Here is a 12,758-nt window from a genome sequence, read left to right as displayed (position 1 = left end):
GGGTTTGTTCATGTTCAACAGATTGTAACAAAGTCTTGCTGATTGTTTCTTGGCATATTGCTGCTACCAATGACTTGCTCATGTATGTGGATTATTTAGAATGTCCACTCTGTGAAGACCTCCAATGGCTGCCAAGTATAACGTGGACACCTGGTAATATGGAGTTAATCAGGTTGAGGCACTCAGTCAACGGAGAGACCCCTGCAAGGACCTATAGGGTGTACTGAATGAGTACCAGGAGAGCTCCCTGCACCAGTGGATCCACACAGGCAAAAAGCTGCTTAGACTAGATCAGGGTTTCATAAAGCGTTCATTGACATCATATCAATTGCCTACAATAACTCATGATTGTGACCCTTTACCCTATTTATAATATTGTTATGATGAATAAAACTTTTATATGATATGATTTATCTGCCTCCATGAGGTGACCCCATCACTTTCCAACCAAACTCTCTCTTTCCAAACTCATCTCTATCACTCTGTTGCATTCTATCTTTATTTCTATCTCTCGCTCTTGCACTCTCTCTTCCCTTTCTCCATTGTTGTAGCAAGGGCAACATAAAGCATTTAAGGGTAAGTGATAATGCAAAGCATTGTCTACAGCATGGTTTAAGACTGATTCATATAGCATAAAATGGTGTTGCTGCATTTGCTATATGTTTAACTGCGGGCGGAGAGCTCCGCTCCACCCTTGGTGTGTGCAGAGATTTGCCTACCCCACGTAACGCAGAGTAAGCAAATTTCCGCACACTCAGCAGCGGAGCGGCGTTGACCAGCCCCTGCCTCCACCCCCCTAGTAAGAATGCTCACGCATTCCTTGTGAGAAATGCACATGCGCTGGTGAGCTCGCATGCGAAGATCACCCTGAGGCAGCGAGAAAGAGGAGCACGGCAGCCTGGGGATGCCGCAGTAAAGGTAAGTCTTTATTATTTTACCTTTAATGTATTTTTTATTAATTCTTACTGGGGGGGGTGGAGGCGGGTGATGGAGCGGAGCGGAGTTGATTCCCAACTCTGTGGAACTTTGCATAGTCCCGTTCCGCCAGCTCCGCTAGCTCCGCTAGCTCCGCCAGCTCTGCCAAGGGTTACATAAATTTCCACCTTTGCCAATGGTAAGCGGTTTCTTCTCATTGGAACTTGAATAAAAAGTAATGATTTCAGATGGTTACTAGAAACATTTGCTAAAACCTTCAAATGCCTACCTAATACATTAGAATGAAGTACAGCACCACGCATTAGAATGCAACACAAAACAAGATAAAATAATATTATGGCAAAACACGCAACTGAACATAAAAATCAAACACCACATAATAGCACTGTAGCAAAATATTATCACAGTAGAATCTAAAACAACTTCAATACAATTTCGTTGTTGTGCTGTTATATGGTTGTATTGATTTATTGTTTTCCTTTGCTGTATTGTTGTTTTGTGTTATGGCAATGCTTTGGCATTCAGCTATACTGTCCTTTTGCTTTTTTATTGCTGACGTTGGTACTACTATGGTTGTTGTATTGGTATTTTTCATGTGGAGAGTTTTGGGGGGATATGTACAATAGAAGTGGTGGAGTGAGGCATTGGCTGTCATGGCTGAAAGCATCACTCAGCTGCTTTTGAAACGCAAGGCTGCACCATGTTTACAATGATATGGTGCAGCATTGTGTTTCTACCTGCAATGGCACTACACTAACAGTGTAGCGCCAACGCAGGCACCCTTGCACCATGGTGCAAAGGTGTCTGCGTGCAGGGGAGGATTGCCTATATTTAGGAAGGTGTCCCTTCTTGCACATAAACAATCCTGAAATTACATTTTGTCACTTTCATGTGTGCTGCCTAATGCAGCATATATGAAAGCCACAAAATGGCATTTAAAAAAAAGATTGTTTATGAACAGGAAGGGGGACCTTCCTGTACATAAACAATCCATTGCATTTTGCTTTTCCCATGTGTGCTGCACAAGCCAGCACACGTGGAAAAAGCAAAAACGAGGAAAAATAATGCAGTTCTCCTCGTTTCGCCATCTTTGACCAGGTTTTACCTGGTCTTAATTTTGAAGCTGCCTCCTATGTACGCTGCCTTTCTACATAGGGGGCAGTGTCAAAATCAATGGATGTTGTGGTGGAACGTCCACTGCCCACCCCTTTCACGCTAACCACAGCGTGAAAGTGGGCCTTATTTAGAAGGCAGCGTTAAGCCACGTTAAGTGGCTTAACGTTGCCTTATAAATAAGGCTATGCCCCTATTGACACCATAACGTCGATAAAAGTAACATTTGGTGGCGATAGGGGCTTGTACATATGCCCATTGGAGTTGTGGCAAGTTAGTGTGCTCTTGTGTTGTCTTACTGCGCTCTTATGTTCTTGTGCTGGTGCGCTGCTTTCTTTTGTTCGTGAAGGCGTTGTAGTATTGCTTACCTGTAATTCTCTTATTGAGTTGAGCTTTATCATTACATTCTTCAATATTGATGCAGCGTTGTATATTTTATTTTATTGTGGTGTTGTGTTATTGTAATGTGTTGTCCATCAGCTCAAATATGCACCAATATTAATGTCATATATTACACTTCAACATAATTGTTCTCACATAACGGTGGTGAAAAATATAATCAATGTATGCACATTTGTGCAATCCTAAAACTCACAACTGTGCATATTACTTTAAACACATAATCAAAAACTGTTATTGTTCCAGTACAGTCAGACAATGAGAATTTATTTGGGCAGACTTAATGTTTGTCCCATTCAAGCTGTGTTTTGAGGCAATAGGATTGTTTGACTCACGCTCTGTGGTTGAATATATCATTGGATAGATTGCAAAGTGTGTATGTTAGCAACTTTATCGTAAAATATCCACATTACATAGATTGCACTGGTCCTAGTAAACGTTTGCACAGACAGATGTACACTGGGAGAATTTTTGTTTTAATCTTAGAAAACACTAGTTTAAATTCCAATTATTGGGTTTTGCATGGTTTATGGTTTTTTTCTATTTGTTACCCTTACATTTTTTTTTAGTTTTCACTTGTGGGAGACTTGAATAAATAACATCTTGCAGGAACTGTGAAACTAGATGAGGGCCACAGCCTCATGCACTTTGCTAGCCCCATCCACTCTGTAAAATTTAAACCTACATTGAAATACATTGAGCAGATATCTCATGTAGTACTTGCACTTGAGGTCGTATCTCGCATGCAGTTTTCACATATGTATAAAAATATGTAATTTTCATGAACATTCTGCATATTGTGCATTATGCAATTTCACCCACCTCTACTACAAAAGTAGTATTTGCATGGACTGAGTGATTGAAAATACCATTTTGTGTCTGTTGGATAACCCAAAAGATGCCCAGGAAAAATTGCGTATAAAGCAGTGTAATTTCACGTAATTATATATGCTTTAAACTTATTTCACAAAATGTCCCAAATTAATCTATGGCACACCCCATCCATGACGATTACCTTTTGCTTCTTAACTGCAGCCCACAAGATAGGCACCACAGTTTTCTGCATTTTGAGCTCAGGCAGCCTTTTTTTTCATCTTCCCATTTAGCACTCTCCACACCCTTTTCCTTTTTTTTTTATCCTATTCACTAATATCGCTTGGATGATTTGTTAGTTTGTCACTCACTTTATTTTACGGTCATGAATCGCCACAAACATCCACGTTTCACAGAGGCTGAGTTGTCAGTCATGGTGGATGAAATCATTAGAGTAGAGCCACAAATTGTTGGATCCCAAGTACAACATACTCCTCTCAGTAGAAAAATTTAATTGTAGAACGGGATAGTTGACAGAGTGAATGCTGTTGGTACCACCCTGTGCTCACAGATGGAAATTAGGAAGAGGTGGCACGACCTCAGGATCAAAGTCCGTACCCTAGCCTCCAAGCACCACCTGGAGGCCCAGACGATTGGGAGTGGCCCTCTCTGTGGCCCATTACAACTGTTTCTCTGGGAGGAGAAGGTTTTGGCTATCCTGCATACTGAGGGCATGACAGTAATACATGGGGGGGGTCGAGTCTGTTAAGTTACTCTTCACTAACTGTCAAAATACCTCAATGTCCTTTTGCCTCTCAACTCTGCTTTTGTGCTGTCTATCTACTATCCTAACATACAATCCTCAACAAATCAGAATATTTGTTTGTCAGTGTTAAAGTGTAAAGTTGCATAGAAGGTCACATGTAACAATCTCCATTGCATGCCACATGATGGAACACTGTCTGTAAAGGGTATACTTAAAAAAATATAATCTCAGGACCCTTGATATGTGAGAAAAGATTTAATGTATGGTCCATCCCCAATGCATTTTGCCTACAGGTATGTTACAGTAACCATTTGTCAAGTGTTGGTAAGTTGAGATAGAAATGACTACAGCTACCATTAGGCCCTGTGACAGCACCTCCAACCAAGATGCAATAGTCCTTTTGTCCCTGCTCACTTGTCTGCCATGTCACTAATGATGTTCACTTATCATGCAGGTTACCGTTTGTCAAGTGTTGGTAAGTTGAGATAGAAATGTCTATAACTACCATGAGGCCCTGTGACCGTAACTCTAACCAAGGTGCAATCATACTTTTGCCCCTGCTCACTTGTCTGCCATTTCACAACTGATGTTCACTTATCATGGACTGTGCAATGTGCATACAATGCTCTTCTCAGATCCGTCTCACTACATTGATGATGGTGTCCTGGTCCCCTCAACTGAAACTATTGATGCCATGAGGGACACCATAACAAGTGTGTTCCTCACATATATGTAAGTCATGAAAGTAACTAAACTGTTTTGAATTGGCAGGTAACTCATTGACTCTGTATTACTCTCTTGGAAAATAATGCTAAATATACAACCAAGTTGTGTGTGTTGCCTGTATTCTACACAACTAGGCCTTGGAATGGTCACATATACATGTTACTGTTACACTGCGTTGGCTAAAAAGTTTTAGAGATGTCATGTTTATCCTTAAATCCAAAATGATACATATCAGCATATCTAATGAGCTGCTCAATTCTACTACATGTATTGTATGTCTCCAAGGGCCAGATGTAGGTAAAAAATATTTACCGATCCTTAATTACCGAATTTTACCGATTCGGTAAATAAGAATCGGTAAATAAGAAGGGGGGGTATGTAGGAACATCCAGATGTTCCAATTACCGATTCGGTAAGAATCGGTAAATAAGAATCGGTAAATTTTGAATCGGTAATGACCGATCGGTATTTACCGATCGGTATGGCCAATGCATTCCTATGGGGCAAAAGTCCCATAGGAAAGCATTGGAAATACCGATCGGTAATTACCGATCGGTAAATACCGATCGGTAATTACCGATCGGTAAATACCGATCGGTATTTCCCGCGTCGGCCAGCAACCAAAAGTGAAACTCAACACAACAGCCAATCAGGTGCAACCACCCTCCCCCTTCCTGGCAGGAAGTGTGCACACAGGCAGCTGCAACTAATTAGAAGGTTCTGGAAAGGCAGTTGGAGCAGAGAGACTGGGAGCAGCAGCAGCAGCAGGCAGAGCTTGTGAATTGAGAACACTTTAAAATGGAAAGCAGCAGGGAAAGTGAGCAGGCAGAAAGGAAAAGGAAACTTAAGTTCAGTAGTACTGAATTACAGGTGCTTGTTGAGGAGGTGGTCAAGGTACACCACAGACTTTTTGGAAAACTGTCCCTCACTGTGGCAGAATCCACAAAAAGGAAAATATGGCTGGACATCCTAGATAAAGTGAATGCTGTGGGAGTGACCACCAGAGTGACAGAAGACTTAAAGAAGAGGTTCTATGACCTAAGGAGCCTCACAAAGAAAAAATTGGCTGATCGCCACAAACAGTCACAGAAAACAGGTGGAGGAAAGAACACAGCACCCCCACTCACCGAGCTTGAGGAGCTGGTAGCCACAACCCTGGAGTCTGAAAGTGTCCATGGACTGGGAGAAGTGGACAGCTCGGCTAAATCTGCAAAAACAAAAGGTAAGATGCATGCACAGCAATCCCCCTCCCACCCCCATCCATCCCTCACCCCTTGCAGCTCAGTTACCCCAGTCCCATGGTGTGTGTGCAAAACTGTAGCAATGCATCATGGTACATGTAGTCAGTCTTTGACAGAACATGTGACATAGCACTGTAACCAACAAGTAATTTAAATGTTTGCAGACAAAATTACGGGCAGGCAGCATGTTCAAAGTGCAAATTGATATGTTTAATTGTAGTGGCTGTGACACATTAGCACCTAGCTGATATGTGCCCATATGTCCACAGGTCACACATCCAGAAGGCAGTCCGAGGAGGCAGAAGGCACGGCACCCCAGAGGGATGACAGTCAGGATCCAGGGCCCAGTGCATCCCAGGACACAGGGGTTCCGAGTGGGCAGCCACCCTCCCAAGCAACAGACATCAGTGAGGAAATGCATGGATCCCCAATTCCCTCACAGTCACCACTATTGGTGTCATCACCAGAAATGCCTGCATCCCTTGAATTGGTAACACCTGTTGCACACCCTAGCAGGAGGCATGTTGTTTCCCCACTGCTGCAAATGGAGATAGGTGCTGAGGAAATGGTGGGTGTAGAGTCACATGACTTGTCTGAGGCTGACATCACTGCCACACTGCAGCCCGGCACAGAGCCTGTACCACCTACCACTAGAAGGCGCACAGTCCAAGGAAGGGGTGCAGGTGCACGTGGGGAGGGGTCCAGTGTCTTCCAAGGCCTGGAGGGATCGATGGTCAGGATACAGAGGATGCAGGGCAAGGGCATCATGGCCTGTCAGAGACAAATGAGAAACATGAACATTAACATTCAGGACATTGGCAAGGGCATACAAGAGCTTGTGGAGGTGAACAAGTGCATGGCAACAGGCATACAGCAACTGTGCACTAAACTTGACTCTGAAATTGCTGCAAGGCGCAGGGACAAGCAGCGAGCACAGAGAGCAGAGAAATCCTTACACCGCCTGGCAACAGCCACATCCCTGCTATGCAGGCGTAGCATCAATAGCCAGGAAGTCCTGACTAATAATACCAACCAGTTAACAAGGGGCATAGCTGGAATGACTGGTGCGCTGGAGGCCCTACTCAATGCACAAAGTGCACGAAGTTCTGCTCTTGACGTGCCGGACAGTGATTCTAGCACCAGTAGGAGCAGCACAGCTAGCCCACATGGTGTTGAGCCAAGGAGGAGCAGCAGGCGACAGGGTGAGGCTACAGGCCAAACGCCCAGTGTACAGGCTGAGCCACAAACACCTGGCAGTGCAAAGCGTGGCCGAAAATGAACATTTTTTACTATGGCCTACTGCCTGTGGACATTTGTTTATTTAGTTGTTAAAGTTACATTTGCACATTTGTGCCATTTAAACAAGCCTAGTGACAATATGCAACTATGGTGGGTGGGTTCAAGACCTGTCTGAGTGTGTTTGCTCACTGTGAGCATTGATGTCAAATGCTTACTGTTGCTCTTTTTTTCTTTACCATCTGTTTATGAAACCTAAATAAACAGAAGCTTGTGCTTTGACTATAGCTCAGTGTCTTCACTTACTCAGAAATAGTTGCGTGTAATCTCCTCACGTCTGTATCTGCCATCACTTGGTGTTGACACTCCTGCAGGATGTCTTTCAGGCACAGCATTGTCGTCGTCGTGATCCTCATAGTCACTTAACTCCACCTCAGTCCCCTTCTTAACAGCCAGATTGTGCAACATGGCACAGGCAGCAATGATCTTACAGCATGTGATGGGGGTATACTGCCTTGCACCTCCACTCTTATGCAGGCATCTAAACCTGCTCTTCCAAATTCCAAATGTTCTCTCAACAACATTGCGTGTGCGCTTGTGTGCCCGGTTGTACCTCCTTTGGCTGGGTGTTGAGGGGTTGAGGTAGGGGGTTAGTATGAATGAGCGAAGGGCATATGCACTGTCTCCTGGAAAGAAAAGGGAATAATTTACTCACATGCATACATGTACTGCTAATTGCAATAGGTCTAATAGGTGTTGCACACTGTGTCTTACCTAGGAGGTAGCCTTCACCAAATTCCCCTGCAGTCAGCCGTTCATAGATGCCACTGTTCTGAAATATATATGAATCATGGGTACTTCCCGGGAATTTTGCTACAAGGTCTGTGATGTAGTGCTTAGCATTGCAAATCACCTGCACGTTGATGGTGTGGGTTGATTTCCTATTGCGGTAAATGTATTCTGTGGCAGCAGTGGGACAAATGGGGATGTGTGTGCCATCAATGCATCCGATGATATGGGGAAATCCTGCCATCTGGTAGAAGTCCGATTTGGTTTGAACCAGTTCTGCATGGGTGGATGGAAAATAAATGTAATGGTCCATCCTGTGCAACATGGCGTCAAGGAATCTGTGAAAAAACCTTGAGAGGCTGCTCTGGGTCACCCCTCCCACCACAGCAACCACGCTCTGGTAGCTCCCTGACGCCAGCAGGTGGATGCTGCACAGCACCTGTACATGGGCTGGTATTGCATGTGCCCTTGGGGTGGGGTGCTCCAACAGAGGTTTGAGGTCCCTGATGAGCTCCATGATGGTGTCTGGAGCCAACCTGTACCTTTGCACAATCTCTTCCTCTGTGAGCATGAACAGGGTCACCCTCTGCCTGTAGACCTGCTCCTGTCTCAGCCATTCCCTCTCTCCTTCCTCCTGTAGCCGTAGCCGTCTTGCAATTACATAGAATGCCGCCATTTTGCAAACAGAACTGCATTTTGGGTCCTTTTTTATAGGCTGTACCTGGTTAACACCTGATTTGAATCCATGGTAAATACCGACTCTTAAATACCGATTTGGGCCCAAAATCGGTATTTCAGAGCCTCCCTACATCTCAAACTTCAATTTTACCTATTCTTAATTACCGAATCGGTATTTTACCGATCGGTAAAGTTACCGATCGGTAACTTTACCGATCGGTAACTTTACCGATCGGTAACTTTACCGATCGGTCACTTTACCGATCGGTAACTTTACCGATTCGGGAAATTTACCGATTCGGCCTATTTTCTGTCACCTACATGCCGATCTCTAAATACCGGTCGGTAATGGCCGAATTCGGCCGTTTCCGACCGGTATTTGGCTACCTACATCTGGCCCCAAATGTCTTGTAATCAACTTCAGTACCACTCAAATAGATCACAATAGTAATCTCCACCAATCGTGTGTCATCCTGAGTTTCTACTTAATGTGACACAAACGATGTGGCTGTAGATGCCACACTTCCAACAATAACAATGTTCTCTGTTTTTCAACAGGTCAATCTGGCAGAGCAGCTGGCCAGAGCTTGGCCACCAAACAGACTCGGACTCCACCCCAGGGCCAAGCCCTTAGTGTTGACAACACTCCTGGAGATGTGGATGTGGATAAACTTCTTGGCACATCTGGTCAGCCTTGGAAGTCAGCAATAGTGGGGCTCACTGTGCCCACAACAGCAACATTGCGTTGAAGCACATGATGCACACATATTTCATTAGGACCACCACAACACAAGGTATAAGTCCAATGGAAAGCTTGTAACTTCCATCCTATTGCCGTGTAAACTGTCATGATAGAGGTTTTGTACACCCAAAGTCTGTGCCAGACATTCCAAAGAACAATCTATGTACACTTTCTACATCTGAACAACATCACATTCCTGCTAATGTCACAACTCTGACATGTCCAAATGAAGATGCTACAGTGAAGGTATCTAAAAAAGAACAATCAATCAATCAATCAATCAAACAAAGCAAAGAGGTTAGCTATGAAGTCATACATATGACACAATCCATATAGACAACTTCTAGAGAGCACAGTCCCAGACAAAATTCAAAGCTAAAGAAAGCTACACTAACAAAACAAACACCTTTCACAAAATGTTGCCAGAGCTTCATATTGGTTGTATATTTTCTTTAACATCCTCCTCGCATCATCACAAGAGTTGCTATGATAGTCAAAGTCATGACATCTCACACCATACTTACACTCATGAGAAGAAGATTCCAAAGAGGTCTTGATGCAAGTCAGCTCTTTCCTCTACACCACTATCATCATCATTAGAAATGTCAGGTTCCTCACCCCGTGGCTCTTCATGGTCTTCATCCTCAGTAATATAAGGGATATTCCATTGCAGGGCAATTTTTTGGGACATGTAGCTGGCCACACTTATTTGACACACCTTCCCAGGTGAGTAGAGGAGGTCTCCCCCAGTCTTGTCCAGACATCTGGCCATCAGGATCCCAAAAGTCCACTCCACTGGCCTCGGTGTTCCTTCATGGGCCTCATTGAAGCAAACTTCCCTGGTGGAGAGGGATTTCTCAGTGGTGCCAACAACCATTGGATATGCTGAGTCTCCTAGATGGAAGACAGACAGAAGTGCAACAATGATTTACACACTTTTCAATTACACTACCTGACATTACCCATAAATAGTTAGGGCACATCAAACTTTCCAACAAGCCAGGCCATCTCCGGTAGTAGTTGTGACATCAGCTGGGGAATGGTGCTGTTACGCAGTATGAAGAAATCTGTGCAGACCCTGGGAACTGGGCACAGACATTTGAGATGTACAAATCCGGTAAGAAGACAACGTGTACGCTTATAGAATGAAAGTGCATCCTGTTATGGTACACTTGGTACTAAGGCAATATGAGTGCCATCAATAGATCAAACACATGTGGGATGCGACCAACTCTATAGAAATCACCCTTCACAGCGGCTACATCCTCTTGTCTGGGAAACTGATGTAGCTGTCCCTGTGTCCCATCATTGCTGAAAGGGCGTTTGCAATACAAGACTGAACATTGGTTGTGACACACCACCAGAAACAACCACAGTGAATTGAAAGGAACCTGAGGCCAGAAAATGTAAAACCGACATAAGTTTCACAATTGGTGTGAGAGATGTAGGATGAGTGCTTTGAGGAAGGTGGTCAGGTTCCAACTGATGACATACATCCTATATTGTTGATTGCCTATTCAAATGAGATTTCTTTGTCACATTTCTTTCTTTCATGGTCTGAAGGTCTGGAAATGGGCTATACACTGGAGGTTGTCGTCTCCTCTCTCTCCCAGGTAACCTATGTGAGGAGTGAACGTGAACTTGTACATTGGTCACAGTTGTCCAGAGTAACATATTTGAAGAGTAAGCCAAAACTCATGTGACCCCTTCAGAGTGCAATACAACCTTGAGATCACGTAATTGATTCACTCTTATATACTGAATTAGTGGAAATGTGATGTTCATGTGGGATGAGTATGCACAGCCTGCAGAGAGTAAGGTGTGACAATGACTTGTAGCCAGTCTGTGCCATGGCCAAGGCTAGGGCAGAGTTACTGTGGCAAGACCACTGATGCACAGAGTAATCTCCCTGTAGACCTGCAGATCCATGGATGTTCCCAGAATGAGTTTTTCTCTTAAGCAATGGTAGCCCCGATTGCTTTTAAATGTACTTTTGTTTCGGATGGTGACAGAGGTAACCTGCTGACCTGATACTTCTTCCCATTGACCCACATTGTCAATGTGTATCTTTGACTCATGACAGTCCCCTTACTCCCACAGGTCTGTTGTCACTTTTTCATAAGTCATGCTTTCTTTGTACAGGCCTATTGCACATCTGACCCATTCCCAGTGTAGATAGTTGGTCACTTCTGAAGAGATTTTAAAACGTTATTCACCAGTTTTGTTACATTAAATCCAATGAAACTACATATACAATGGTATGTTGAACCACATCCCTGTTACAGCACCCCATATGGCAAAAGGCATGTCCTGTGATGGCAGTAGATACCACAAACACCTAATCTGATGTAATGCACATGCCCACACATCCCCAGAAAGGAAGTCTTCAGTCACATACGCCAGGCCTTACATTGTGACCTAAGTCTCAGGATGTAGTGTATACAATGGTGCCAGGCTCTATGGATTGTATACATGAAGTCACTGGGCCTGACTGTACAGTCATGGACACGTTTTTCACCATTGGATCAAGCTTGCTTTATACCCAGCAGATCCACTTCACGCAACATTCACAACTTCTTTGCAATTCTTCATTCCATTTATCCCTCCTTGCATGCGGTTGTGGTTTTCTTAGACGCCAATAAGGTGCTCGAATCCCTCGAATGGCTGTATCTGTTTGCCTTCCTGAAGCGCTTAGGTCTGATTCCATCCTACATCAAGTCCATTGAATTGTTATACTCCTGGCCCACAGCACAGCTGCGCATTAATGGGAGTGTGTCGGACGTTTTTGCTATAACCCGGGGCACCATGCAGGGCTGCCCTTTATCGCCGATTCCTCTTTGCGATAGCTATGAGACCCCTTGCCCGTCTGTGTCAACATGTGCAGAAAGGATGTGCCTTTTTCTCCCGCCATGTACTGGTGTCCCTGTACGCGTATAATGTTACTTTATATGTGCGAGAGCCACGGTCCAATTTAGATCCACTCATTAGAGAATTCACTAAATTTGGGGGGGAGTCTGGGATTATCATCAACTGGGCGTAGTCTTTTATAGTTCCCTTGACTAATGACACTCCCACATCAGGCACTGAATTTCGTTTGTTATGGCCTGAGGGCAAAGTCAAATATCTCAGTACATGGCTCAGCGGAAATACTGATGAACTGTGGAAGAATAACTATGGTAGATTTCTTTTTTTGCAGAGTTTTATACAGCGTGAACTTGACCCAAATCGGGTATCAGAGCGCTTTACATAGCACCAACTACGTTACATGAGGACACACATTCATTTTTGTTAGGCACGGGGAGATTAAGTGATTTGCCCA

The 12,758-nt window shown here is 44.0% G+C and overlaps 1 protein-coding gene across 1 annotated transcript; it reads left to right on the top strand.

The window, feature by feature from the left end:
* The first annotated feature begins 5,534 nt into the window (after window positions 1–5,534).
* On the top strand, window positions 5,535–9,446 carry LOC144752465 (uncharacterized). The gene is made up of 3 exons (XM_078640388.1): window positions 5,535–5,975; window positions 6,264–7,058; window positions 9,256–9,446. The coding sequence occupies exons 1-3, from the start codon at window positions 5,552–5,554 to the stop codon at window positions 9,444–9,446; spliced, it is 1,410 nt and encodes a 469-aa protein (XP_078496514.1). The 5' UTR covers window positions 5,535–5,551.
* Window positions 9,447–12,758: the final 3,312 nt, after the last annotated feature.

The sequence above is a fragment of the Lissotriton helveticus genome, chromosome 5_1 (genome assembly GCF_964261635.1).
Source record: "Lissotriton helveticus chromosome 5_1, aLisHel1.1, whole genome shotgun sequence".
NCBI classification, from domain to species: Eukaryota; Metazoa; Chordata; class Amphibia; order Caudata; family Salamandridae; genus Lissotriton; species Lissotriton helveticus.
Note: the sequence above shows the minus strand (reverse complement) of the source record. Positions and strands in the feature narration are given on the sequence as shown.

What these genes read in the sequence shown, in the direction of transcription:
- LOC144752465 (XM_078640388.1), top strand. Translation starts at nt 5,552, where the DNA reads ATGGAAAGCAGCAGGGAAAGTGAGCAGGCAGAAAGGAAAAGGAAACTT. An exon ending in TAAATCTGCAAAAACAAAAG is followed by an intron (nt 5,976 to 6,263) that starts GTAAGATGCATG and finishes ATATGTCCACAG; the next exon opens with GTCACACATCCAGAAGGCAG. An exon ending in GGGCATAGCTGGAATGACTG is followed by an intron (nt 7,059 to 9,255) that starts GTGCGCTGGAGG and finishes GTTTTTCAACAG; the next exon opens with GTCAATCTGGCAGAGCAGCT.